A 26,577-nucleotide genomic window follows, 5' to 3' on the forward strand; every position below is an offset into this window, starting at 1 on the left:
TAAGTGAATAATCAGGAAAGACTGAGGAAAACTGAATAACAAACAAAACAGCAGGAAAGACTAGGTTATCTGAGAAACAATCCATGTTCTCCGGCGCCAACATGGAAATTGCTTTCCCAGGAAAGCCCCAATTCTTCCCCATCAACACCAAAATGAGAGCTGTGTAACTGAGGCCTGCCCTCGGCTTGTACCATACAGGCGGGCAGGCTTTTATCCTGACCAGGAGCCCCCCTTCGGCTTGTACCGTTCAGGTGAGCTCCCTTCCTTGGCTAGGAACCTGCCTTCAGGTTTTTTTGCCATCAGGCAAGGTCCTTTTTTTTTGAGTCCCTGTATCTTCTCGGCTCCCCGCAAGCTCCAGATTTTTTTTTTTTGGCCACACCTACAGCATGTGGAATCAAGCCTGGGCCACAGCAGTGACAACAAAAATCCTTAACTGGGGGACTCTGACACCAGCACGTCTGACGTGGTCCAGCGATGGGGGAGGAAGAGAAATCATATCACTCATGAGACTCACAAATGCAGGAAAATGTGTCCTTTTCCCTTTTTTTTTTTTTTTCTTTTTGTCTTTTTAGGGCTGCACCTGGAGCATATGGAAGTTCCCAGGCCAGGGGTCGATTTGGAGCTGTAGCTGCCAGTCTGCACCACAGCCACAGCAATGCGGGATCCTTTACCCACTGAGAGAGGCCAGGAATTGAACCTGCATCCTCATGGACACCCGTCAGGCTCATCAACTGCTGAGCCACGATGGGAACTCTGTCGTATCTCAGCTCCTGGGTCTGTTTCACTTTTTTTTTTTGGCTCAGCCAGCAATTTCTCCCACCTCCAAGTTCTAGGAACCTCTATAAAGGCGTTTTATCTTGTAATTATTACAGGTCTTCCTTCCACACACAGCGTCTTGGTTTTTCTCTCTCCTTCAGGTCTGAAGATAATGTGGGTTTGTGACATGGGAAAGGGGAGAAGGAGCTGGAGTCTCTTTTCTTCTTACCTTTTCTTTCTCACAAGGGGCTGAGGGCTGTTTTCCTGAGTGAGGAGGAAGTTATTTTCAGAGTTATGGTCTCCCTACTTGTCTGTGCCCCGGGGAGGGGCCTGCATAGACACTGCCAGGAAGAACGCTGACAGGCGGGGTCTGTGTGCACAGCCTGACCTGAAGCAGCCAGGCTGTAGATGTAGCAGTGTGGTCCCTCTCAAGGATGGCTCTAAACAGAGAACATTGCTGACTCTGCAGCTTGGAAACTGCTCCAGTTGGGCTCAGAGAAATAAGGTGATTTGCTCAAGATCACACAGCTAGTAGGTAGCAGAGCTGAGTTTTGAATCCCAGGTGCTTTTCGGAGACTATTGCTTTACTTCTCACTTATTTTAGGTTCATGAAATAAAAGACACTTAAGTTGGGTCATAGATGGCACAAATATGATAGTTGGTTCAATGGATAATGTTTGTTGAGCATCTATAATGCAGGGAGTTGGGGAAAGAGCTGCTATAATTAGGTGGCATGGGGTCTGCCTGTAGGGAGCTCATTTGGAACAGCTAGAGCAGTACATTTACAAGTAACACAGGCACATTATCCTAGAACAAACTAGATGCTTAAGTGCTTATGGATGCTGAGAAAATGACAACAGTTCTTCACAGGAGGCTTTCTGAAAGAAAGGGATTTTTTTCTTTTTTTGGCTGCTCTGCAGCACATGGAGCTCCCGGGCCAGGGATCAGATCTGAGCCATAGTCAGGAACTAAACTTCAGCTGCGGCAATGCCAGATCCTTAACCGATGGTGCCTGGCCGGGGATCAAACCTGCGTCCCAGCACTCCCAAGACACTGCTGACCCTGTTGGGCCACAGCAGGAGCTCCAAGAAAGGGATTTTGAATCAGATCCTGGAGGCCATGCATGAAGATGAAGGGAAGGGCACTCCAGCCAGGTGCAGAGGTGTGGTGGGAAGAAAGAGTTGCGGAGTCGGCCGAGGTTTGATGGAGTATTAAGAAGGAAGGACTCAGCACTCGCTTGTGATTTATTGAACATCTACCCCGTGGAAGAAAGTGTGTAGAGCTGGGTGCACAGAGACGTGTGCAGAAGAGACACGGACCCTGCCTTCCTGTTGCTTAGATTTTGGAGGCAAAGACTAAGTACTGATGGTTGATAGTAAAATAATTACCCAGCTATTACAGACAGTGATTATTTGTGTAGCACAGCAGCATAGATTAGAGGGACATTCGAGCTAGTCTGTGAAGGAGCAGCAGTTAACTAGGCAAACTGTTTTGATGGCGGGAGCAGGGGAAGGAGTGTGCAGAAAAGGGCATAGCTTGTGCAAAGGGCCTGGGGGTATCAGAGGAACCAGACAAAGGCCTGTGTGCTGGAGTTGAGAGACTGGAGAGGTGAGTGGTAGGAGATGAGGCTGGGGAGAGGGCAGGAGCTTGATCAGCTTTTGGTCTTTATTCTGAGAGCTGTGGGGATAATATAAAGGATTTTAAGCAGGGATGATGTGATCAGGTCTTCCTTTTAAGAAGATCACTTTGGGTGCAATATGAAGAATGTTTTGGAGAACAGTAGCTGCTACAGCTGATAGAGGAGCAGCTGCAGTGATCCAGCTAGAGGTGATGGTGGCTCGGTGCAGGGTGGTGGTGGTACAGATGGCAAGAAGTAGATGGTTTCCATAGAGGTTTAGGAGGTCGAGTTTACAGGACTTGGGGATATGTTAGGGAGTGGAGGAGCAGGTGGTAAGGACCCTTCGAGTTCCCAGTGCTCCAGGGTGAGGGATGATGGAGCGGGCTGTTGAGATGTGGAACCTTAGAAAGGGACGCAGCTTGGGGAAGAAGATGAAATCAGCTTAGGATGTCTGGTAGGTTGGGTCTATGAGTCAGGAGCTCAAGGAGAGAACTGAGCTGGGATTGCGGGTGTAGGTCATTCACATGTAAATGACAAAGGAAGTTCAGGGCGTCGCTGAGTTTTCCCAGAGAGAAAAAGAACAGTAAATGAAGAAGAAGGACCAAGTCGGGAGGATGCTCAGCAGCCAGGTAGACGGGACCTCGTCAGCCTAAGAACAGCTAGAGAGCAGGGGTGGGGGAATGTGGGGGGCAGGAAAGCCAGGAGATGCTTGAGTGTTATGTCATCGAGGTGGAGCAAAAATATGTTCGAAGGAGGGGTGTACCTTTCGGTTTATTTCCAGACCCACTTCTCCATCACCACCCCCACATCTACCATGTGGTAGCCATGCATCTCTAGATCAGAGCCACGTCTGTCGTAGTGCCCTGTTACAAGGTATGTGTATTTATTTGTTTAGGCTGTGACAGATTGCAGTATGTGTGTGTTTTCTGCCTGGAACAATAACCTTTCCTTTCTCCTACGTCATTGCACTTTTGGCTGTCACTGCGGTTTGTTGCAAATCTGAGCTCGTTTAATCCCACGGAATACTAAACAATAGCTGGTCCCGGGGGCTCTGTGATTCTCCTCCAGGTGCCCCCCCCCCCTTTGTTTGCCAGCTGGGATCTCTTCGTGAGCTAGCTGCACACAGCTCAGTACTAAAACTCTGTTAGCTGATGAAACATGTTTGAAGAACTCACTGGTGGACTGTTCCACGTGAAGCCCGCTTCCGTTCTCTCTCTGGTCTCTCTCTCTTTCCAGGATGGCTGTAGCCCCTCCAAGTTACTGCTTCGTGGCCTTCCCGCCACGTGCGAAGGACGGTCTGGTGGTATTTGGGAAAAATTCAGCTCGGCCCCGGGATGAAGTGCAAGAGGTTGTATATTTCTCAGCCACCGATCATGAACCCGAGAGCAAGGTTGAGGTGAGTCGTGCATGACTGTCTCTTAGTTAGTTCTCTGGTTTTGCCCAGCACCCTAACGTGGAAGCCGGCTCACTCGTCAGAACTATCATGTGGGTTCTGTAGATTCTTCTTTCCATTCAGGTTTGTCTGTAGCCTTAAAAACAGGGTCATGGGGAGAATTCTGCATTCATTGCTATGGCCCGTTTTTATAATTAAGTAAAATAGTTACATGGTTCCAAAGTCAAAGCTACAAAACAAGATATATCCATCGAAGTCTAGCTTCTGTCTCGTAACATTTGCTCCATTTCCCTTTTCTCCTGTAGATAATCATGCTTTGGAAGTTTGAGGTTTATCCTTCCATTGAAAAAATTACATATGTATGTAGCAAACCACACACACACACACACACACACACACACACACACACGTATGTTTATCCCAGTCACGTCCTCCTTTCTTAGATGAATGCTGGTATACTCTATGCACTTTTCCCATGCTGCTTTTTTCAACTAAAACCGTATCTTGCAGGTCACGCCATCTGGTCTCTGAAGAGAGTCTTCATTTCTCATTTAGAGCTGCGTAGTGTTCCATTTATGGATGTCATCATACTTTATTGGTCTCATATTGCTGGACATTTGGGTTGTTTTCCACTTTTTTGCTCTTACAGTTAGGGCTGAAGGGAATAACAGTCTTGGGTATCTGTCACAGCATCTGGTCTTGGTTTATATATTTCTATCATGTTGAAAAATTATCCATCACTTCTATTTGGAGTGCTTAAAAATTGCTAAGACAGGAATTCCCATCATGGCTCATCAGAAACAAATCTGACTGGCATCCATGAGGATGCAGGTTCGATCCCTGGCCTCGCTCCGTGGGTTAAGGATCCAGCATTGCTGTGAGCTGTGGTGTAGGCCACAGATGTAGCTCGATCCCGTGTTGCTGTGGCTGTGATGTAGACCAGCAGCTACAGCTCCAATTTGACCCCCAGCCTGGGAACCTCCATATGCCGTGGGAGCGGCTCTAAAAAGCAAAAAAAAACAAAAGGTTTTTCCAGTGATTATGAAGGTTTTTTCTTTTTCTATTTAATGATAAATTGAGCCATCTTTGCATTCATGGAATAAACTTCTTTGTTATGGTATATTTAATTGGGTGTGTTTAAATGGTAATTTTTTGTTAAAGGATGAAGAATTTGGAGAAAAAAATTGAAGGCTGGTAAATTAACAAGCTCTTGCTGCTGACATAATCTCTACTCTGAATTTTTTTTTTTTTTTTTTTGTCTTTTTGCCTTTTCTTGAGCCACTCCTGCGGCACATGGAGGTTGCCAGGCTAGGGGTCCATTCGGAGCTGTAGCCACCGGCCTACGCCAGAGCCACAGCAACGCGGGATCCGAGCCGCATCTGTGACCCACACCACAGCTCACGGCAACGCCAGATCCTGAACCCACTGCGCAAGGCCAGGGATCGAACCCGCAATCTTATGGTTCCTAGTCGGATTCGTTAACACCATGACGGGAACGCCTACTCTGATGTTTTTTATGCAATAAAGGATTTTTCTGGCGATTGTACTGGGCTTAAAACAGGCATTCAGGTATCTCCTTTTCTTATCTGAATCTCTTCCTGTTTCAACCCTTTAAAAGCATTAAATGGTACCGAAGAGCACTGAACTCTACAGGAAGCTGCTTATGCCAGGTGAATTGAGCAGAGGCTCTGGAATGAACAGGCCGAGTTGAGCGTGATGGGACATGAGTCTGGGGTCGGGGCAGTGGCTGGCTGTCTCCCGGAGGACTTTTGCCAGAACCAACTTGGTCCAAGCTCCTACGCTTTGGTGGGACTTCTTCTTTCACAGGGCAAAGAAAGAAGCGTGCTGGCGGTCATGCGCGGTTTCAAATGAGTATATTCGGTGGTGTCTGAGTGTCCATGTTGTTTGGATCTGAATGTTTCCCTGTTCCTGGACGCGAGGGCTCAGTGTGACCTTGGCCTGGTGTGCGTTGATGCTGACCTGCCCTGTCGGTCTCCCTACATCTTCCTGTCTTTTCCCCGGAGAGTCGTGCAAGCAGATGCAACACTTTGATTTTCATGTGGGCAGATTTCATTTCCCAAAGGAGGCCGTGCTGCATCCCATTCGACGTGTGCTGCGCACAGTGTGATGGGCTTGCGTCCGTGGAGGGGGGGGTTATCCCTCCCCGCCTCCCCGGCCCCATGCCCCCGCTCTGAGCCTTGGCGGGGGCTGGGACGGCATCCTTGGCTGAGGAAGCACGATGGAGGCCATGCCGTGTGGCCTTAAGGGCTGGGTCTACTCGTCTCCCTCTTTTAGGGCTCCAGCCCTAAGAACCCAGGCTCCATCCTGGGAGGAACCCAAACTAGCCGAGACACACCATCCTTACTGTGCCCTGTCCACATTCCTGCCGTATTGAATTCATGACCATAATAAACGATCGGTCTGCACTGCTAGACCTCTGGGGTCATTTTTTAGTAGCCATAATAATTACACCATTGCACAAAGCCTTTTATAAATAGGACTGACATAACACTTTTTACAAAAATTGTTTTCTTTTGGGGGGATTGGTGAAATCAGTCTATATATTACTGTCATAGTTACAGTCATTTTTAAGAAATAGGCTAATGTTGGGAGATTCTGTAGCTCTAGGACTCAGTTCCCAAGTTCTCCTGTCTTTAGCACATGCTAACTCTGCTTCTCAAACTTAGTCCTGGCCCTTTAATTCCTTTACAGTTACACCTGTCTCCACCCCGTATTCTTGTCCCAAGTACAGAATGATGAGTTCTTTTCTATATTTGGGCCATGAACCACAATAACTTTCACAATAGTCCTCATTAGCATATAGAAAAATTTTAACTTTGAAGAGTGAGAACGTCTCATAAAACCAATCTCTTCCTCAGCCATTTCATGACATTTTAAACATACATATTCTGAAGTCTCCCTAGAAATATCATGTGTGAGTGTTGCAGTCCCTGGAATTCATTTTTCTGAAAATAACCATTTGCAAAAAGTCACCCTGGTTATTACTCATCTGCTCACCCACCCACCGGTCCAGCTGGTCCATCCTGCCAGGCGGTCTTCCCTTCCAGTTCATCCCCTCTCCTACCCTTTACCCTTCCCTCAGTCTGTCCATCAGTCTGCCCATCCATCTGTCATCTACGCTGTGTCAAGTTCATGTTGGTTGAGATGGAGGAATAAGAAATGGGGTCCTCAGAGTTCCCTGATGGCTCAGTCAGTTAAGACCCAGCATTGTCACTGCTGTGGCTCTGTGATGGTGCAGGTTCGATCCCTGGCCCGGGAACTTCTGCATGCCACAGGTGTGGTCAAAGAAAGAAAAAAAGAAAGAAAGAAATGGGGTCCTCCAGCCAAGAGTTTCTCAGTTTCTAAAATTATCCTGCACATTTTTGTTCAGTTGCAGAGTTGGCAGATTGGAGCATTTTATTTTGTATTCTTTAGTCTTTCTTCTGTGGATTCTGGTTTCTAAACAACTCCCCTTTTGGTTGCGAGGTAGGATGGATAAATACGAATCTATTTGTGGAAGTCCCTCTGTCCTCGCAGAGACACTGCACCACTGTGCACCGGAGGACTGGTGTCAGTTTACCTCAGGCCCTGCCTCTCCCCATGGCCAGGGGTGTTAAGCAGATGAATGAGTTCCCGGATTATGATGTTCTGTGTGTGCGTGGGTGCATGTGTGTGTGTGTGTGTGTTGGTGTGGATGTGTGCTCCTGGATGGGTGTAGGTCTGTTCTTAAGATCTAATATATCTCACACCTTTAAGAAAAAAAGGATATATTAGATACATTAGAATATTTTCCCGTGAGTTCCCTCGTGATCTAGTGGTTAGGATTTAGCACTTTCGACTTTTGGCGGCCTGGGTTTGTTCCCTGGTCTGGGAGCTGAGATCCCACATCAAGCTGCTGCATGCACACTGTGGTAAAAAAAAAAAAAAAAAAAAAAAGAGTATTTTCCTAGAAAAATAATGGATTTCATCTGAAGTTTACATTACTTAGGCTTGTGCCCAAGAGGATAATTATACAATAATTTATGGAGACAGAATTCCAAGTCAGGCTTGACATATAATGTTTGCTGCAAGATTCTCTTATTATATAATAAATCTCTCCTCCATTTTTTCCCCTCCTTTAGAGTTCATTGTTTCCTCTTTTTGAAAGTTAGTTTTAATTGATTTTTATTTTCTACTGCATGAAGTTCTGTCTGGGATAATATCCTCATGAGGTTACACAACTTTCAATTTGGGGTGGGTTTTTGGCAGATAATTTCCTATTCTTCCCCAATGAACATATTTGCAAGAAGAATAGAAAATTACCAATTAATGATAGCTGTTGGCAGGAGTTCCCATTGTGGCTCAGCAGCTAATGGACCCAACTAGTATCCATGAGGATGTGGGTTCGATCCCTGGCCTTGCTCAGTGGTTAGGGATCCGGCATTGCTATGAGCTGTGGTGTAAGTCATAGACGCAGCTCAGTTCCCATGTAGCTGTGGCTGTGGCTGGCAGCTGCAGCTCTGATTTGATCCCTAGCCTGGGAGCCTCCATATGCTGCAGGTGCAGCCCTCAAAAAAGACCAAAAAAAAAAAAAAAAAAGAGAGAGAGAAAGAGACAGCTATTGGCACTGTTAGTAATGACAAGATGGCAGCGGTGTTTGTGATTTTTAGGGTGTATTGTGTACATGATGGGGCAGAGGTGGGTTCTGAATGTTAATTCCAAAGACTGTCCCTTACAGCAGGAGAGCATAGTCATTCTGGAATCAAAGAAACCTAAGCAGAGCTCCACAGCCACTAAGTCCATTGTGTGTCTTTCTTCCTGTCTATTTTCCCATTTCTTTCTCTGCGGCTCCAGGAGCAGAATCCGCAGCCTTCCGTGGCGGCAGAGCTTCCCCTTGCCCCATGGGAGAATGGCAGGGCAGGGGGCTTCCTTGCATCGTGTCCCCTTTCCCAAACCTCTTTCTGACCCCAGGCCTTGGCATTGTCCATCCTCAAAGATCTTCAGGGAAATAAAAAGCCGCTCTTCTAAAATTTGGTCGACATCTTCTTTTGTCTTTGTTTAGACTCACGTGAGCATTAAAGGGCACATGTTCAAAACCCAGTCAAGGAGCAGGCAAGACACTGGAATGAAAAAATTAAAACAAACAACTCAGTGATAATTAGCAATGCTGCTCTAGAGTGACAAATTTTCTGAAACTAAAAATATGTCCCCAAAGCATCCCTCTTTCCCTACCTTTGTTTCCCACTCTACGAAGTCTGGCTGACTCATCACCTCGTTTCACAGTGGTTTTCACTGGTGGTGCCAGGGTTGTGTTCATTCTCCGAGTCCAGGAGGAAAGGCACAATGCTTGCGTTTCATTCATTGAAACGTCTATTGTGCAAGTGTCTCTATTCCCCTTTCACGGGGCAATATCCAGAAATAGTGTGTGCAGGAAAGTGCAGGGGGTAGGCGATGGCGGGAAGCTGATGTTGCCTTTTCATTTCTGACACAATCACACAAAAATAATCTAGGGTTTGCTCTGCAGAAGAATTCTCTTTTGTCTTTGTCTCTGATACCTTGTCAAGGTTTATCTTTCTGTCCTCCAACCTGTCCCGAGGATGTGTCCCCAGGAGCCACCTCAGAGCAAGTGGCCAGCTCAGTACGGGTTTAAAACCTCCGTAGTGGGCATGAGGCAGATACTAATTAGGCACGTGGAAGTGGCCCTCAGCATGCTGCCCACTCTGGGCATCCTTATGTTGTTGTGTGGCCTTGGTACCCAAAGTCACACTGGCTAAAAGACTGATTTTCCTGAAGGCTGGATGGGTGTGGCCATGGGGCAGCTATAGACAAATAACTCCTCTTTTTCTGCTGCCCCCTTAAGCAGCTTAGCCATCTGTGTAAAGACCGATCTTTTGAGCAGGGACCTTTCTTCTTTTTCTTTTTCATTTTTTTTTTCCCTAGTAGAAATTTGGCTAGGAATTTCTAGAACTAAAGTGTTTTTCTGCACTGAAAGAAGATTTTAGGTGCTTTTTTATTTTTTAATTTTTGGTCTTTTTAGGGCCTCATCAGAAGCATATCGAGGTTCCCAGGCTAGGGGTCCATTCAGAGCTGTAGCTCCCGGCCTACAGCACAGCCACAGCAACCCCAGATCTGAGCCGCATCAGTGACCTACACCACAGCTCATGGCAATGCTGGATCCTTAACAACTTTGGGGGATTTTTTTCCCCCCTAAAGAAACCTTCTCTGCTTCCTCAAATCCCACTTCTTCTCTGCCTCGTTAATAATGTGCCAGTTGTGAGTGCAGGTGAATTTTACTGAAGAAAATGACTGCCTGTGGAATTCATGTTCTAGATGGCTGACTTTCCAAAGTTTAGCTAATTACATCTTGTGTAAATGTTCCTCGTTTGTGAGATTTGCTCCCAAGCTGGGATTTTTAAATAACCGATCTCTGCGAGACAAGTGTAGCCGTCCTCCCCCCTCCCTCCCAGACCTGGGTGTGATTAGTCAGATTTCAAACCCAGGGGGCTGTGTGTGAAATGCCACCACAGAGGGGCCCTTGTTAGGCCCAGCCTTCTGTGGTTCACGTCAAAGATGCCCCAAGGGGCAGGTGTTACAGGCTCATGAAGGCTGGGGCGCACCCCCCCACACACCCCAGTTCCCTGCACCGTGCCTTGAAGGGATCGGGGCATCGATTTTCAGCGCGTGCTTAGGAGGGGCTGATGTAGCCCGTCTGGCTAACTGGGGATCTCTCCTTCCTTCCTCATTGTTCTGCGTTTGGCCTGAAAAGTGTCAGGTTGGCTGCGGATATGCTGAACTCCCACAGAGACCATATGGCCTTCGGATTCACTGTGGAGCATCTTTCTCAGTCAGCGCTTACTGAGCTTTTGCAGCCCTGTGACTCAGCGCCATCTCAGCTCCCCTACCTAAGTGGCGGGCGGTGGGGAGCAGGGTGCACGCAGGGAGACGGGGTGCGTGCAGGTGGGGGGCTCCCCGAACCGGGAACACACTTTTGACATCCCCGCCATTCTGTTCTCAGGCTCTGACCTCTGTCCGGAGGACCTTGATGTCTGGCCCATTTTTTCAAGATCCGTTCAAATGTCACCCACCTGCTAAAACCTCTGGCCACATGGATGTGTTTCCTTTCCTTTGAATCTCTATTACACTCCCTCTGACCTTTGTCATGCATGCATTCATTCAAAAAAAAAGTGTTTATTGATGCTTACTATGTACCAGATTTGGGCTATATTGGTGAGCTAAACCACATAATCTCTCCCTCCCCCTCTTCTGTGTGTCTCATAGTGGTGTGTGTTCTAGCTGGGGGAGGCGGCGTACGTAAACAGCACCTGCAGTACATCAGTCAGTCCACGTAGTGTTTGGCAAGGGTTTAAGTGGAATGGAATAGGGAACAGGAAAAGGAAGAGCACCAGCGGGTGGCTCAGAGGTACAAGGCAGCAGGAGGGGGCGAGATGTAGCACATATTAAAAGACAGGCCTCAATGACACTTACTTTTATCTATTTATTTTTTTGGTCTTTTTAGGGCCACACGGGCAGCATATGGAAGTTCCCAGGCTAGGGGTCGAATTGGAGCTACAGCTGCTGCCCACAGCCACAACCACAGCCACTCAGGATCCAGGCTGCATCTGTGCCCTATGTGGGAACTCCCCGAGTGACACTTATTGAAGTTAGCTAGTGGTCATACCTGTGTGCCTTCTCCTTCTTTCCCAATGGAAGGGACAGTGACTGGGTCTCCTCACTGATTTCTCTGCCAGCAGCGCTTAGCACAAAAAGCCTTGTGTGTGGTTGGTGCTGTTAGGAAATGGGTGAAATGGGAATGAATGTGCAGCAGTGAATTTGAGGACAAATAAATAAACTCACGTCTTATTTTTGCTTTTTTTCATTCCTTAAACATTTTTTTAGAATACATCTGTGCTTTAGAATCTGAGATTCCTTCCCTATTTTCTCATTCTTTTCAAGACAGAATTTGTCACTGGACCTTACCATGCCTGGACTACTTTTTACGTGAAATAGTACAATTCTAACTAAAAATTTGAATTCCATTTAGAAGAGCACAGAGCACAGTTTGTTTACTGCTTTGGCCAGTTTTTTGCTCCCAAAGAATAATTTTTTTAAAGTAACTTTGGGGAACCAAAGAGGGGAAGACATTTCAAGGGTATATTTTATTACCAATTAGCCATGAAAAATCGAACAGTCTCTTGGCAAGCTCTGGATTTCATCAGCTTTCAGTTCACAAATAGTTATCGAGGGAAATAACGTTATCCCAGGGCAGAGTGATACTGGCCTAACAGGGCTTGGGAAGGTGCGGATGTCACGTGACCAGTGACCACCCTTCAGCTCTTACCTGAGGTTTAGAGATTATGGAAAATCAATGCAGAATAACTTTCTGGGCTGCCTGCAATCCATGTTCCTGGATCTTGAACCGAAAAGCGATCTAAGGCTGTGTTGATCCATTGCTTTCAGCTGCCCGCTTTAAAATGTAAATAGCTGCTGCGCCTGCTAAAATTCTCCCCTGAGAGCTCAAAAGCTCTGTGTAATTTAGAGCCCAGAGTTTCCTGCCGTCTCCACTACACGAGGAGAGTTCCAGAGATTGCTAGAATGTCAGCGAGGCCCCTACGGACAACCTAGTTTAGTGCTTTTCCAGCTGCTCCAGCTGCTGCAATGGAGTCCTCCCGGGGAGCCCAGTGCAGGGAGAGAAAGGCTCCGAGTCCCCAACCCCAGGCCCAGGCCTAGCCTTCCAGCTGCCATACGCTCTGACCAGTTTCATTGTCTTTATGCTTTTATGTAAGAGTGTGTAGGCAGAAGGGTTCTGGGGCTAAAAATACTTGGAAAGAACTAGTCTGATCTAGATGAGCTCATTCATTTTCCAGGTAAAGACACAGCGGCCTGGAGAAGGTAAGACACGACTCTTTAAGAGGTGTGTGCTGCTGACGGGACAGCGCTCAGAAATAGGCCTCTCTGGGGCTGTGTCCTTATGTGTCCGCCTCGCGGGCTCAGTGTGGGGATCAAATGGGACAGACTGGGAAGCACGATGGGTAAGAGAGCGCGCATTTAATGCGTTACTGAAACGTGGAGTGTTACTGTCTTTTCTCTTTCCTACCCCTAGAGCATGATGTAGGTTGTCAAACTGGGTGCCAGGGAGCCCTCAGGTCATTGCAGGAAGCTTAGGGAACCTCTCTTCTTCAGACAAAGCATCTTTCCTTTCCTCTGCATCCTCTGTTAAGCATCCAGGTAAAGTTTTTTTTTTTATACATAGGGCTCTGTAACTTTCTTTTTTACATGATTTTTTAAAAATTAAACTCTTGTTGATTTATAATGTGCCAATTTCGGCTGTATGGCAAAGTGACTCATTCATACACACACACATATATACATTTTTATATTATATTCTATCGTGTTCTATCCTAAGAGATTGGATATAGTTCCCTGTGCCGTACAGCAGGACCTCATTGCTTATCCATTCTAAATGTAACAGTTTGCATCTACGAACCCCAAACTCCCCGTCCATCCCACTCCCTCCTCCCTCCCCCTTGGTGACCACCAGTCTGTTCTCTATGTCTATGAGTCTGTTTCTGTTTGGTAGGTAGGTTCATCTGTGCCATATATTAAGGGCTCTATACCTTTTTAAAAGTTTGAACACCACTGATCTAGAAGGAGGTTTACAAATTAATAACTACCCTTATGTGAAATGCTGGTGGCCACCTGTGCCTGCTGAAATGACTAGACACAGACCATTCAGGGCGGAGAAGGGCTGAATACCCGATTCGAGAAGATGAACTACCATAGACAGAAGCATTATGCACAGACTGGCCTAACCAGAGGCTGAAAACTGAGTGCGTGGCAGGACTGAAACTCACCGTGGAAACCTTTGAGCTGCTTTGAGACGTGTGCTATCTTTTAAGTCTGCGTGTTCCAAGGCCTTTTATTTCTTGGCTTTGTCATCGATGTGGTGGTTCAGGGTGAGTACCAAGGTGAAACCTCAGCGGTACCTGCCAGGCGACAGCCCTTTCTTTCCTGTCTTCATTTTGCAGTGCACTTACATTTCAGTTGACCAAGTCCCCAGGACCCATGCCATCATGATCAGCAGACCTGCCTGGCTGTGGGGGGCAGAAATGGGAGCCAATGAGCATGGAGTGTGCATAGCCAACGAAGCCATCAATGCCAGAGAACCGGCCGCAGAGACAGAAGCCTTGCTGGGGATGGACCTGGTCAGGTACTGCATGGTGGTTCGTTAAAACAAGTGCCCAGAACAGGTCGGGGGTGGGGATGGGACTCCTCTCCTTCCAAACCTCATACTTGGTAGTGCAGTCCTTCTGAAGAAGGCTTGTGGCACCCCCCCCCCACCTTTTTGCTTTTTAGGGCCACACCCTTGGCATATGGAGGTTCCCAGGCTAGAGGCTGAATCAGAGCTACAGCTGCCAGCCTATGCACCCTTGGAGGTTCCCAGGCTAGGGGCTGAATCAGAGCTACAGCTGCCAGCCTACACCACAGCCTACGCCACATCAAGGTAGGATCCGAGCCGCGTCTGTGACCTACACCAAAGCTCATGGCAACACTGGATCCTTAACTCCTGAGAGAGTCAGTGAAGTCAGTAATCGAACCCACGTCCTCATGGATACTAGTCGGGTTCGTTACCATTGAGCCTCAGTGGGAATGCCTGACTTGTGCCTTTTGATATAAAGTGGGAGGGGATGGAAAAAAATAGACGACAGTGGACTATTACTCAGATTTAAAAAAAAATCAAGGACTGATACTTGCTCTAACATGTTGCATTCCTGAAAACATTATGCTAAGTGAAAGATGCCAGATACAAAAGGTCACATATTGATGGAAACTATCCAGAACAGGCTAATTCGTGGAAGCAGAAAGCAGATTAGTGGTTGACGGGGGTTGGAGCGGGGACTGGGGAGTGGTTCGTAATGGATATGGGGCTTCTTTTGGGGATGTTGAAATGTTCCAAATGTGGATTGTGGTGATAGTGGCACAGTTTTATGGATATGCCGAAGACCGCTGAGCCCCACTTTTAAATGGGTGAATTTTATGGTCTTTGACGTGGATCCAATAATACATAAAAGTAAAAAGTTATAAAAATACATGAACTATAAAGGGAACAACAACAGAAATCACTTCCCTCCTTTCCCTCTATGTCTTGGTCGTCTTTTCATCCTTTCCCTCCCCTTCCAGCCAGCAACTAACAGGGCAGCAGAGTGTAAGCTGCCCAGGACGGGGATCCCAGCGTGCCTGTGCCTCTTTACACCTGGTCGCAAGCGTGCGGGGCTGTGTGCCTGGCACGGAGTGGCTGATCGATGACTGAGTTTGGAAGGCAGGACAGAAGCGGAGGATGGGCGGGAATGAAACAGCACTCTGAAATGCCTTCCTTTTTTTCCTAACGAGTGAAATGCAATCAAGGTGTGGTTGAAAGAACATTGGGTCCATGGCTTCTGCCACCTGATGGGCAGGACTCTTGGCACGCCTCTTTGATGCCACGTTGCCTTTCTACCTTCCTCACCCTTCCTCACTCTTCCCGCTTCTTACAAAAGAAGAAGCAGGTTCCCTGAGCTGGAAAAAAGGAGGACGAGGCCTCATATTTATAATCAGTTTTCTCTTGATCAACAGGATGAAATGGATAGAATAACAGCAAGTTTTGAGCCTGTGTTTTGACAGCTGCTCTGGTAACTTTACCTCCATGCTTAAGAGAAAGCCTGAAAATGAAGCGTTAATGAAAAATAATGCCCCTTTTGTGCCTCATTTATAGCCTTGCACTTTGAGTTATCATTGTATTTATGGGAGGGTGTTTATAGAACTGTCAAATATCACCATTTTCACTGTTGATTTCTAAGGGACAACGCAAGAGAATGTTTCTTTCTTGCTTCAAAGCCTCTGAGGTAGCTTTTCAAGATCATCAGCCTATAAAGCAAGGGGCGTTAGTGAATATCTGCTTTGTGCCTGACTCTGGACTCATGAAGAAGCTCAAAAACTTCAAAGAGATTTTAGTCTGGTTGCAGGGAGAAGCAAATTGAGCAGTGCACCATTTTCAGACCAATGTAAGATGACAGAAGGAGAGATGTGTATCAGGTCATCTGAGATTTGTAGCCACATGCGTGGCGGAGAATCCTAGACTATGGCCCTCAGAGAACACTGCTGGGTGTTCAGAGATAACAACAGACCACATTCGTCTGGGGAAGCTTCTAGAAGGAGAGGCATTTGACCTTGATCTAGAAGGCTGAGGGATGTAGACAGAGAAAGATATATTTGGCACGTAATTGGGGTTGTGATAGTTACCAAGGTCTGAGACAGGACTCCGTGTCGGGAGTAGATGACAGGGTGCATTTAACTGTAGCCATTGAACTCCTTCCCTGGCCAACTGTGTCCAGCTATTTCCATAACAAGATGGGTGAAGAGGACGCTGCTGCAGGCATCGGCACCCTGAGTGGCTCTTTGGAGTTCAAGGTCTCACCTTGACACAGCTGGGGTCAGTTTGGCCAGGCACAGTCAGACACGAAGGGGCCATCTCATCCCAACCGAATCCTGAACGTGGCCCCCGAGCCAGAAGCCCTCCTAGATCAATGTCTAAGAGACCCCCCAGGCGACGGGCGCTGGGAATCCACAGAGCACTGTTTGAGGGACAAGGTTCCAGAGTAGGGGTGGGGGGGGTGTCTCCACATGTGGTTGGTGATGCGGTAACTCAGGTAGCACCTGGGAACTGGTTAGAAGTATAAATTCTGGGTCCCCAGCACAGACCTCCTGAATCAGAAGCTCTGGCGGTGGGACCAGCCATCCGTTTGTGAACACGCCCTCCGGGTGATTCCGACGGGGGTGTGGGGGACCAGTGCTCCGGCGGAATCCTTCTTTCGGTTGGCTTTCAACTCGGCCTCAGTATTTCCTAGGTCTTGCTGCAGGAGGGACCACTCCTCGCTTGTCCTCTGTGCTTGGAAGCCACTTCCTCCCTGGCCCCGGACAGCTGCTGGGAGGCAGGGCTCTTGCCTGTTACACTCCGGTTCTCGTGCCTCCCAGACCTGAGGTGGATTATTCAGTGAACCTGGTGGCTGCCCCTCTTTGGATTCTGATTCTTTGTGCTTTCCAACAGCACGTCAAATCCAGCCTCAGTTCAGAGGGACAGAAATCAACACTGGTAGCACTGTAATAGGCACTGCGTTTAAGATAAAAGTATAATTTGTGTTTCCTAGAGGCTTGCTGTCTGAAAGCAAGCCTTAAGCAATACTGTTTTTCTCTTTCATTTGCAGTGATGTTTATGCCAAAAGCCTAGCTTTAGGAGGAAAGAACGTGTGTAATTAGAGTTGCCTTTTCCCGAACACCATCATATGATGAGGTTTGCAAAAAGCATTTCATTTAACTCTCCCCCAAACCCAGTGAAGTGGGCCTGATTGCCTCTGTTTGGTGGACAGGGAACTGGGGCGTAGGGAGGCCAAGGGACTTGCTTGAGGCTTCAGAGCTGGAAGGTGCCAGAGCCTGGCATCCCAGGGCCGCTCTCCTCAGGGAGGCTACCCTCGCCTCCCCAACTAGATCCCATGTCACTTCTCCTCTCCTGCAGCCAGGAAGCTCTGGCCACCAAGAGGCAGAGGTTAGTCCAAAGGTTTTGCAACCCTTCCCCCAAATCAGTGCAGCCTGAATGTCCACTTCTTTCCCACCTGCCCTCCACCTTCTGGCTGGAGGCGGGGAATCATTCAGCACCCACAAAATCATGAACCGCGGGAAGCCTTGCAGACCCCTTGATGTGCGGGAAAAGAAGGAGGGGTATGTGCATCTGCCTCCCTGTGGCAGCACCAGGCTCGTCCCTAAAAGGGGAGGGGACTTGACTAATTGTGTGACTTTCCCCAGAGCAGTGATTGTATAGCCACAGTAAATCTAGTTATAACCTAGTTTTACTTCAGCTGGGACACAAAGGCACAGGGGTCTCCCTTATCAATGGAGGCACAGGTGTCGAAAAGACAGGCAGAGTTCCTGTTGTGGCTCAGCAGCTTAAGGACTCAACATTGTCTCCGTGCAGATGCGGGTTCGAGCCCTGGCCTCTCTCAGGGGGTTAAGGATCCGGCGTTGCTGTGAGCTGTGGTGTAGGTCCGCACACAGATGCAGCTCAGATCCCACATTGCTCTGGCTGTGGCGTAGGCCGGCAGCTTCAGCTCCGATTCGACTCCGAGGCTGGGAACTTCCATGTGTGGTGGGTGTGGCCCGAAAAAGAGAAAAGCAAAAAAGAAGCAAACAGAGTCCCCAAGCACAGAGGCTTTCATCAGGGGAGGTGCAGAAGGGTACTGTCTTCCTTGGTGAGCTGCGTTAACCGTTCAGACATGGGCACAGTGAGCTCAGCACAATTCTGGGCCAATGTTAGGTGACAACACTTCATCGGGGAGGAACTTAAAATAATAATTTCAAGCTTCATGGAGCTCCCGTCGTGGCTCAGGGGAAAGGAATCTGACTAGCATCCATGAGGGTGTGGATTCGATCCCTGGCCTTCTTGCTCAGTGGATTTAGGATCTGGCATTGCCGTGAGCAGGGGTGTATGTTGCAAATGCGGCTTGAATACCACACTGCTGTGGTGTAGGCCAGCAGCTGCAACTCTGATTCGACCACGAGCCTGGGAACCTCCATATGCCTTGGGTGGGACCCTAAAAAGACAAAAAAAAAAAAAATTAAAGCTTCATGAGGCAAGACACGTTCCAATTTAAAACAGTAAGAAATCATATCATCTGTGAAAAAGGAAATTAACTTCTAAGTGTACCCGAAGGGTGGCAGGGCAGACTGAGAGGAAACTTTGCATTTGCTAAGGTCCAGATACAGGAGGTTCCATAAGGAGGGCAGTAATTATTGCTAATGGCAAAGGTGGCAAATACAAAATAAAACCCGCATCACTGGTCGCGTAATTCAAAGCTTTCACGTAATAAAGGCAAAAGGCAGTGGACTCAAGTTACGGCCTGTCAGATACTTACTCCACTGCCCTTTATCTACAGAAGCCCTTGGCTGGTGTCTACGCAGTGACTCCTGTGCGTAAAAATGACACTATTTGAAAATCCCAAGTCGGGATTTTCTTCAGGATTTTGTATGAAAAAAATAAGGACCTGAATTTGGGAGCCTCTCACTCCAAGACCCAGAAAAACCCAGACCAGCCACCCACTTTGGAAGAAACTGAACGGCGCCACAGGTGGATGTCAGAGCAAGACACTGACCTTGGCCCCTTTCATCTCATCCCTTTTCCTGCTCCAGTCAAGGGCGTCACGTGGTCTAGCACCCAAAGGAAAAGTAGGTGGGGGCGCCGGCAAGGCTCTGTTCTTATGAATCTGCCTCCTCTAGGAGGTGACACTGTCGTGAATGGCTTTAGAATAGGTCCCTTGATGTCGTGTGACTCGTGGCCTGGATCTCTGCAGCCTGGTGCATCTGTCCCCGTGAGTCACTGGTGGAGGGGGTGTGACCCCTCTGTCCATCACAGCCCTGGCAGGGGCCTTGTGTTCCCGGAGTGGCAGGGAGACCATGTGGGAGGGGTCAGGTGAGACTAACGTGTATCTTTGCCACAGAGACCTGGAGGGGTAGCATCAGAATTGTGTTGATGGATGAGGGCTGAGGTCCCACTGCAGACACCATGCTCTGAGGGCACCAAAGTCAGTGTGGGAGGGCACGGCGGGGGTGGGGGGTGTTGGGAATCTCAGCGTGGGCCGCACACTGGCAGAACAGCAAGAGAGTGAGTTAGAAACCGCAGAAGAGAAGTCACTACGGCCAGAGGTGAGCTGTTGCCCCTGGAGGGGTGTTCACAGGCTCCTGGCATGTGCTTGCATGGGCCCTGCAAAGGCCCTGAGGGCAGGGTTAGGAATAAGCACAGGGCCGTGTGATCAGGGGCCACCAGGGACCTCTAGAGAGGAGGAAGGGGCCCTCCTGTGTGCCCAGCCCGGGCTGTGAGAGGTCCTCGGAGCATATGCTCTTTTGTTCTGTGTCCTCAAGGTAAGGTGAGCGCTTGTGTCCGCCACTCCTCTTCGGAGAAGAAGGCCCTGACCGATAGGAAGCCCTCTTAATTCTGTCTTTTAATGAGTTCTTTCTTTTATCCCTCCCCTAGCGTCTCCGGCTTCAGCTTCTCAATGCATCACCTTGTCACCAAGGCTTCCTAAATAAGCTTAAACTGAGAAACGCCAGATGAATTGATACATAATTATTTATGAAAATAAGCCTGTGGCAAGGATAAGTCCGGGGCATGGAATCGCGTCCTCTTTTCTTCTCCCGGGCAGCCCAGCGAAATGTCCCTCCAGAAAGAAAGCTGGGCGAATTTTAATAATGATGGCATCTCAGGTGGAAAACACACCCAGAGCTGAGCTGTGCTGCCATCCTGGCAGCCTCCATCGCCTCTAAGACTCCATGCTCCTGCCAGCAGAATTCCAATTTGAATGAAGAGACATTTACTGAGCATCTTTCACTTTATAGATGAGACTGTCAAGGTCCAGAAAGGTTACATTACGATTGTACTGGCCGTGGGTGGCAGAACTAGAATTAGAGATGAGGTCTCTTTACTTCTGAGTCATTTGTTTTTGTGCCACGCTGTGCTCCCTCTGGAAACTTCCCGATCATGTGCTTGGGTTGTGGGCACCAGCCCTAGGTGTTTTCATGTTCATTATTTCGTAAAACCATCCTCATAGTACTCAGTGATGTAGGTACTTCTTTCATTTTTTATTTTCTTATTTTCTTTTGGTATTTCTTTTAGAGGTGACATAAAGGTGAAGTTCAAATATATTATGTAACTTGCCCAAGGTCACCCAGAGGGCAGTGTCTGTGCCCGTGTTAAGGGGTCTGTTGATAGGAGATGCTGTGTCACTGTGGGAGAAGCATGTCCTTTTGGATGATTGAAGCTGAAAGTCCCACCAGCAGAGGTGGGCTGATAGGTAGGAGGAAAAATATGTAGAAAAACGATTGATCGTGCCCTAACCAGCCACCCACCCCTCATGAGATTGTACGTGAATTATGTGTGCGGGGGCAAGAGCTGGCTGCGGAACACGTCTGTTACCAACTAACCAAGCCACCTGGTGTAAAGTAATAGCAGTCAAGGCTGGACTGGGCACACATTGCCTTTTGCCCAGAGGCAGGAGGGAGAACAAGCCACAGAGAGGGGGTCCCTCTAAGAGCTGGAGCTGAGCTGGCCAGTTCCAGGGGACTCAGAAAAGAGAAAAAGGTGTCTGAACGGGCTTTGTTTTTTTTTTTTTGCTTTTTGGTTTTTAGGGCTGCTCCTGCGGCGTGTGGTGGTTCCCTGGCTAGGCGTTGAATTGGAGATACAGCTACTGGCCTACACCACAGCCACAGCAAGGTGGGATCCAAGCTGCGTCTGGGACCTACATCACAGCTCACGGCAACGCCGGGTCCTTAACCCACTGAGGGAGGGCAGGGATCGAACCCGCAACCTCATGGTTTCTAGTCGGATTCGTTTCTGCTGCGCCACGATGGGAACTCCTCCTGAACTGCCCTTCAAGAGGATGAAGACACTGGGCTCCTGACTCTCTGTGTAGAAGGGGGAGGTGTCCAAAGATGGAAAACACCCCCGTGATTTTGAAGCCAGTGTGCGAGAGCTGTGCATTCCGAGTTTAGACGCTATTCATCTGGTCGCGTATTGGCCTGTGTGTCTTACATAGATGCCCACGTTGGCGTATCTTCCTAACTTGGCCTCGTCCCGGCCTTTGGTCCCCAGGGTGCTACTCAGGTGGGGCGAACTGACAGCCATGTGCTTGCGGTTGTCTTCCTGCAGGCTTGGTTTAGAGAGAAGCGCAACAGCTAAAGAAGCCTTGGATGTCATCGTCGCCTTGCTGGAGGAACACGGACAAGGCGGGAATTATTACGAAGATGCAGGCTCCTGCCACAGCTTCCAAAGTGCGTATCTGATCGTGGACTGCGAGGAAGCCTGGGTGCTGGAGACCGTGGGGAAGTACTGGGCTGCGGAGAAAATCACGGGTGAGTGCAGGTGGCAGGGGACCATTTCGAGGACAGGAGGGCGGAGGCCATGCTTCCTGGACCTGCAGAATTCAGGTTGCTCTTGCAAAGCCTCTCTGGGCTTTATCTTTAAGCTTGTGCCTCTCCTTTCTGGGCTTCTGCTTCTAGAGAGGAATGTGCAATGTCCTGAGCCTGCAGCGAAGCCTGTCATTGCTGGAAAAGTGCACTCCTGACATTTCCTATGGACTCTTTGCCTCCGGGCAGGACCCAATTCTCAGTTATAGAAACAAAGCCCCGCAGGGTCTTAAACGCTCACACACACACCTAGACACACAGATATTTGCAGGCACATTCCACTATTTGAAAACAATTAGTTATCAGGACTACTGTGTTTTTCCTAAATGTGGAGACCTGAAAAAAACTGAGTGGACAAAGTATTTTATTTTGTTTATGTTATGTTTTAAAAAAAACATCCAGGAGTTCCCGTTGTGGTTCAGCGGAAATGCATCAGACTGGTATCCATGAGGAGGCAGGTTCAATCCCTGGCCTCGTTCAGTGGGTTAAGGATCCAGCATTGGCTTGAGCTGTGGTGCAGGTCGCAGACATGGCTCGGATCCCACCTTGCTGTGGCTGTGGTGTAGGCTGGCAGCTGTAGCTCCAGTTCGACTCCTAGCCTGGGGGCCTCCATATGCTGCAGGTGGGGCCCTTAAAAAGGGAAAAAAAAGAAAAGAAAGGAAAAAAGACCTCTGTATTTAGGATGGTAGTTGGTGCAAACTGTTCCTTCAGGTGGAGCGCGACTAAATTGGGGAGGAGGAGTCTCTAGAGCTGTGACATTTTTAAGTAGCACAGCGCCTCTTCCAGAGCTTTCACTTTCCTTGTAAGTAGTGAAGGCTTGGGGTTGTATTAGCCAGATTAAGTGACTGTTGCTCATTTAAAATATGATAAAATGAGTCAGGACTGGTCAAACCTTCTGAAAGAGATTAATAGAGGACCAAGGATCATCTGTTTCTTCAAAAATGGAATCGATTTCTCCCTGTAGTTAAAGGCAACTTGCAGTAGAGAGATGCCCTGTAATTTCCATTTCTTGATTTTTAAAAAAAATTTATTGGCATATAGTTGATTTACAATGTGTTGGTTTCAGGTATATAGCAAAATGATTCAGTTATACATACGCATATATTCATTCTTTCTCAGATTCTTTTCCCATATAGGGCATTAAAGGATGTTGAGTAGGGGTCCCTGTGCTCTACAGTAGGTCCTTGTTGATTATTTATTTTGTGTATAGTAGTGGGTATATGTTAATCCCACACTCCTAACTTATCCCCCCTCCCCATGTCTTTATAAGTCTATTCTTATGTAATTGGGCTTTGCACTCTCTACAGAGGGAGTCAGGTGCGTTTGCAATCAGCTGTCACTCACGACTAAGATCGACGCAGAGCACCCTGAACTCAGGAGTTATGCTCAGAGTCAAGGCTGGTGGACGGGAGAGGACGAGTTCAATTTTTCTGACGTTTTTTCTCCATCTGATGACCATCTAGCCTGCTGTTCAGGCAAAGACAGCTTGGAAAAGCAGGAAGGTGAGTTAGTATATCCCTTCCAATTCTCCTTCTCAGACCCTTTATCTTGCAGCTCTTTCAGAGACCTTGTTTGAACTTAGAGGAGAATGAGCAAAGCGGAAGAGTAGGGAATAGACCTTGTACACAGAGACCAACTTGTGCTAAAGTCCCTGCTGTGCAGCCAAGACGGCAACTTGCATTTTTACATGATGCTTCCTCATCTGTGGATGTTTCCTGCTTCTATTTCTCTTTTAAACACGGATGCCATTAAAGCGTCTTTGTGATACTTATTGCAGCCTCGCTTGAACCTCAGCATTTGTATATTTGACCTATCTTCTCGCTGTATTTTCCTCTCCCTTTAGAAGGCTGGGTCTTGACAGCAGGGATGCTGTCTTTTATTCATCTTAGGATCCTCTTGTGAAGCCTGTTATGGTTCTTTGTTCCATGAACATTTGTTGAGCCAAATCGTTAAAGTGAATTCTCTTCACAAGCCCTCCATCTTCTACCCAGTTACTCAGAATCTCTATTTAGGTAAATGTAGTGACTGGATAGCTTGTTACTTTTGTGCCTAAATGGAAAATGCTTCCACACAAACCACAGTGGCCACCTTTTATATTTGCTAGTGAGATGTGTGGGTTTTCTTTGTTTGTTTGTTTTTTGTTTTTTGTTTTTGTTTTTTTAAGGCTGCACCCTCAGCATATGGAGATTCCCAGGCTAGGGGTCTAATCAGAGCTACAGCTGCTGGCCTACACCAGAGCCATAGAAACACCAGATCCGAGCCACGTCTGCAACCTATGCCACAGCTCACGGCAACGCCAGATCCTTAACCCACTGAGCGAGGCCAGAGATCAAACCTCACAACCTCATGGTTCCTTGTCGGGTTCATTTCTGCTGTGCCACGATGGGAACTCTGAGATGTGTGTTTTGTAAGTCAAACCTTTGGTCATTTAGAACAGGAGCTAGAAAACTAACCTATTAGCAGCTCCTAGTTTTGTCAATACAGTTTCGTTGAACATATAGCCACACTCATTTATTTTCTTATTGTTTATGACTGCTTCCCTGCTATATGGCAGAGCTGAGCAACAGGTAAGTTACAGCAGAAATTATATGGCCCATAAACCTAAACTATTTCCTGACTTGTTCTTTAAGAAAATGGTGTCTGACTCTTAATCTAGAAGAACACTTAGGACTTTTGCTATAGAGTATAACTAATACATTCTGGGTAGGAAGATATCCATTTAAAACAGGAACTTAAAAACTCTAAAAGGTTTTAATTAAAAAAACCCTAGCTTGATAAAAGTATACAGCACCAATTGTGAAGGAGCCCTGTCAAAATATCAAACCTAAATCCAATGAAGCTTCTGGATCTAGCTATTAGTTTACCAGAAATACAGAGGATGGATGAACATAGTAATGCCATCTGCAAAGTCCAGACTGTGGGAAACTCTTCAGGAGAAATGGCCCAACAAGTAAAATGCAAGGGGGGAAAATGAAAGGTAGTAATTAAAGGAGATTTAAGAGACATTATCAGCCTGATGTATCCTGGTCTACATCAATAAACTCATCTATGAGATAATGAAGTAATTTGAATGCTGGGTTGTTGAAGGACTCAAGGACTTACTGTTAATATTTTTTGGGTGTGACGTGTTATTCATAGATTTACAAAGAGGGTATGTATTGTGCCAGTGAAGCTTAAGGCACCTTTACTCTGTGTGGTGCTCTGATGTGACCTCTGTGAACACAGACTGAAAGGATAGTGTTTCAATGAACTGTAAACAGAGGAAGAAAATGTAGAACTAAGATTCTGTGGTGCAGAAAGATTTGTTAGTCCATATATCTGAACTCAGAGCCAATAGTGCTAATGGCTCTAAATATCCTAGACACTTCTCTGTGCATATTTCCCACTGCAGAGAAGTCATCCTCCAAATACAGGACTGACTGTACCCAGCAAGACTCCACCAGAGAGCTTGCTTGGTGACCTCCCTCAACTGTGTACTTTCTTATGAATATCGTTCTACTGCATATTGTACTAGTTGAGGAATTGCTAAGTGCTGTAACAAAGAGACCCTAAAATAATGTGGCTTAAAGAAAATGGAAATTTATTTCTCTTCCTTTTATTTATTTATTTATTTTTGGTCTTTTTTCTTTTGTCCTTTTAGGGCCACACCTGTGGCATATGGAAGCGCCCAAGCTAGGGGTCTAATTGGAGCCATTGCTGCCAGCCTATGCCAGAGCCACAGCAACCCTAGATCCGAGCTGGATCTGTGACCTACAGCACAGCTCACAGCAGTGCCAGATCCTTAACCCACTGAGTAAGGCCAGGGATCGAACCTGCAACCTCATGGTTCCTAGTTGGATTTGTTTCCACTGTGCCACGACGAGAACTCCCTCTCTTCCATGTTTGTATTCCAGATTACATGGACAGTTCAGGGCCAGTGGGTTGTTCTGCCTCAACACATGACTTCCTTTTGCAGTCCACTCACTGGCATCTCCCAGCCAGCGGGAGGGGAGGGGGGAAAGTGAAAAACAAGCATTCCTCTTCATGGATGTGAGGGGGAAGTTATACATCATTTCTGCTCACCTCTCATTGGTCAGGATCTATCATGTGGCCACACCTAGCCCCAAAGGAAGCTGGGAAATGTAGTCCTTGTTTGGGCAGTTCTGTTCCCAGCTATAATTTCCCTCAAAAGGGAAAGGATTGGTGGATTTTGTGTAGCAGTTTGCCTCCCCTCTCTCTCTTTTTTCTTCACAGAAAGCATCACTGTGCAGACTATGATCGACATCTTACGGGACAAAGCCAGTGGAGTCTGTATAGACTCCGAGTCTTTCCTTACCACAGCCAGTGTAGTGTCTGTTCTGCCTCAAAACAGAAGCTCGCCATGCATTCACTACTTCACTGGGACCCCCGATCCTTCCAGGTTTGTCTGAACACAGTCACGCAGGCGGCATGTGCTTCCCTCAAGAGCCCATCCAGCAATCCCAACTGAGTTCCTGTACCGCCATCTGTAGAGCTGAATCGCTTTTTTTAATCCATCTCACTCTGGCCAGTGCAGCACAGAGAGCTTTGATGAACGGAAGTCCTTGGCTTTGGTCACATAGTGTTCCTCCCAGTCGTGGAATCACATTGTTTTAAATTCAACACATATGTATTAATATATCTTATAGGCCAGGCCTTGTGCTATATAGGAGGGATGCAAAGATTAAATAAGACCTACTGAGACAGAGGGATACAGGAATGCCCAAGCTTGATCAAAACAGCCAGTTCCTACGAGTTAGAGGACAAAATGGTCCAGACACAATGCACAGTGAAGCAATTTCAAATTCACTGGCCTGTTCTTGAAGACATGGTGTTTTAGGGAGTTGCTTTC

The 26,577-nt window shown here is 47.4% G+C and overlaps 1 protein-coding gene across 4 annotated transcripts in view; it reads left to right on the forward strand.

Moving 5' to 3' along the window:
* The window catches only part of SCRN1 (secernin 1), a 63,320-nt gene that overhangs the window by 23,874 nt on the left and 12,869 nt on the right, over window positions 1–26,577 (forward strand). For 3 of the 4 annotated variants that reach the window (XM_021078608.1, XM_003134812.4, XM_021078609.1), the window contains exons 2-6: window positions 3,611–3,770; window positions 13,772–13,953; window positions 21,472–21,674; window positions 23,036–23,230; window positions 25,962–26,127. In XM_021078608.1, the coding sequence (XP_020934267.1) occupies window positions 3,612–3,770; window positions 13,772–13,953; window positions 21,472–21,674; window positions 23,036–23,230; window positions 25,962–26,127 (905 nt within the window). In that variant the 5' untranslated portion in view covers window position 3,611. Of the gene's footprint in view, window positions 1–696; window positions 3,248–3,610; window positions 3,771–13,771; window positions 13,954–21,471; window positions 21,675–23,035; window positions 23,231–25,961; window positions 26,128–26,577 lie in introns of those variants that run through there. The other variant, XM_021078610.1, reaches the window with a different exon arrangement.

Source organism: Sus scrofa, chromosome 18 (assembly GCF_000003025.6).
Source record: "Sus scrofa isolate TJ Tabasco breed Duroc chromosome 18, Sscrofa11.1, whole genome shotgun sequence".
Taxonomy (NCBI): Eukaryota; Metazoa; Chordata; class Mammalia; order Artiodactyla; family Suidae; genus Sus; species Sus scrofa.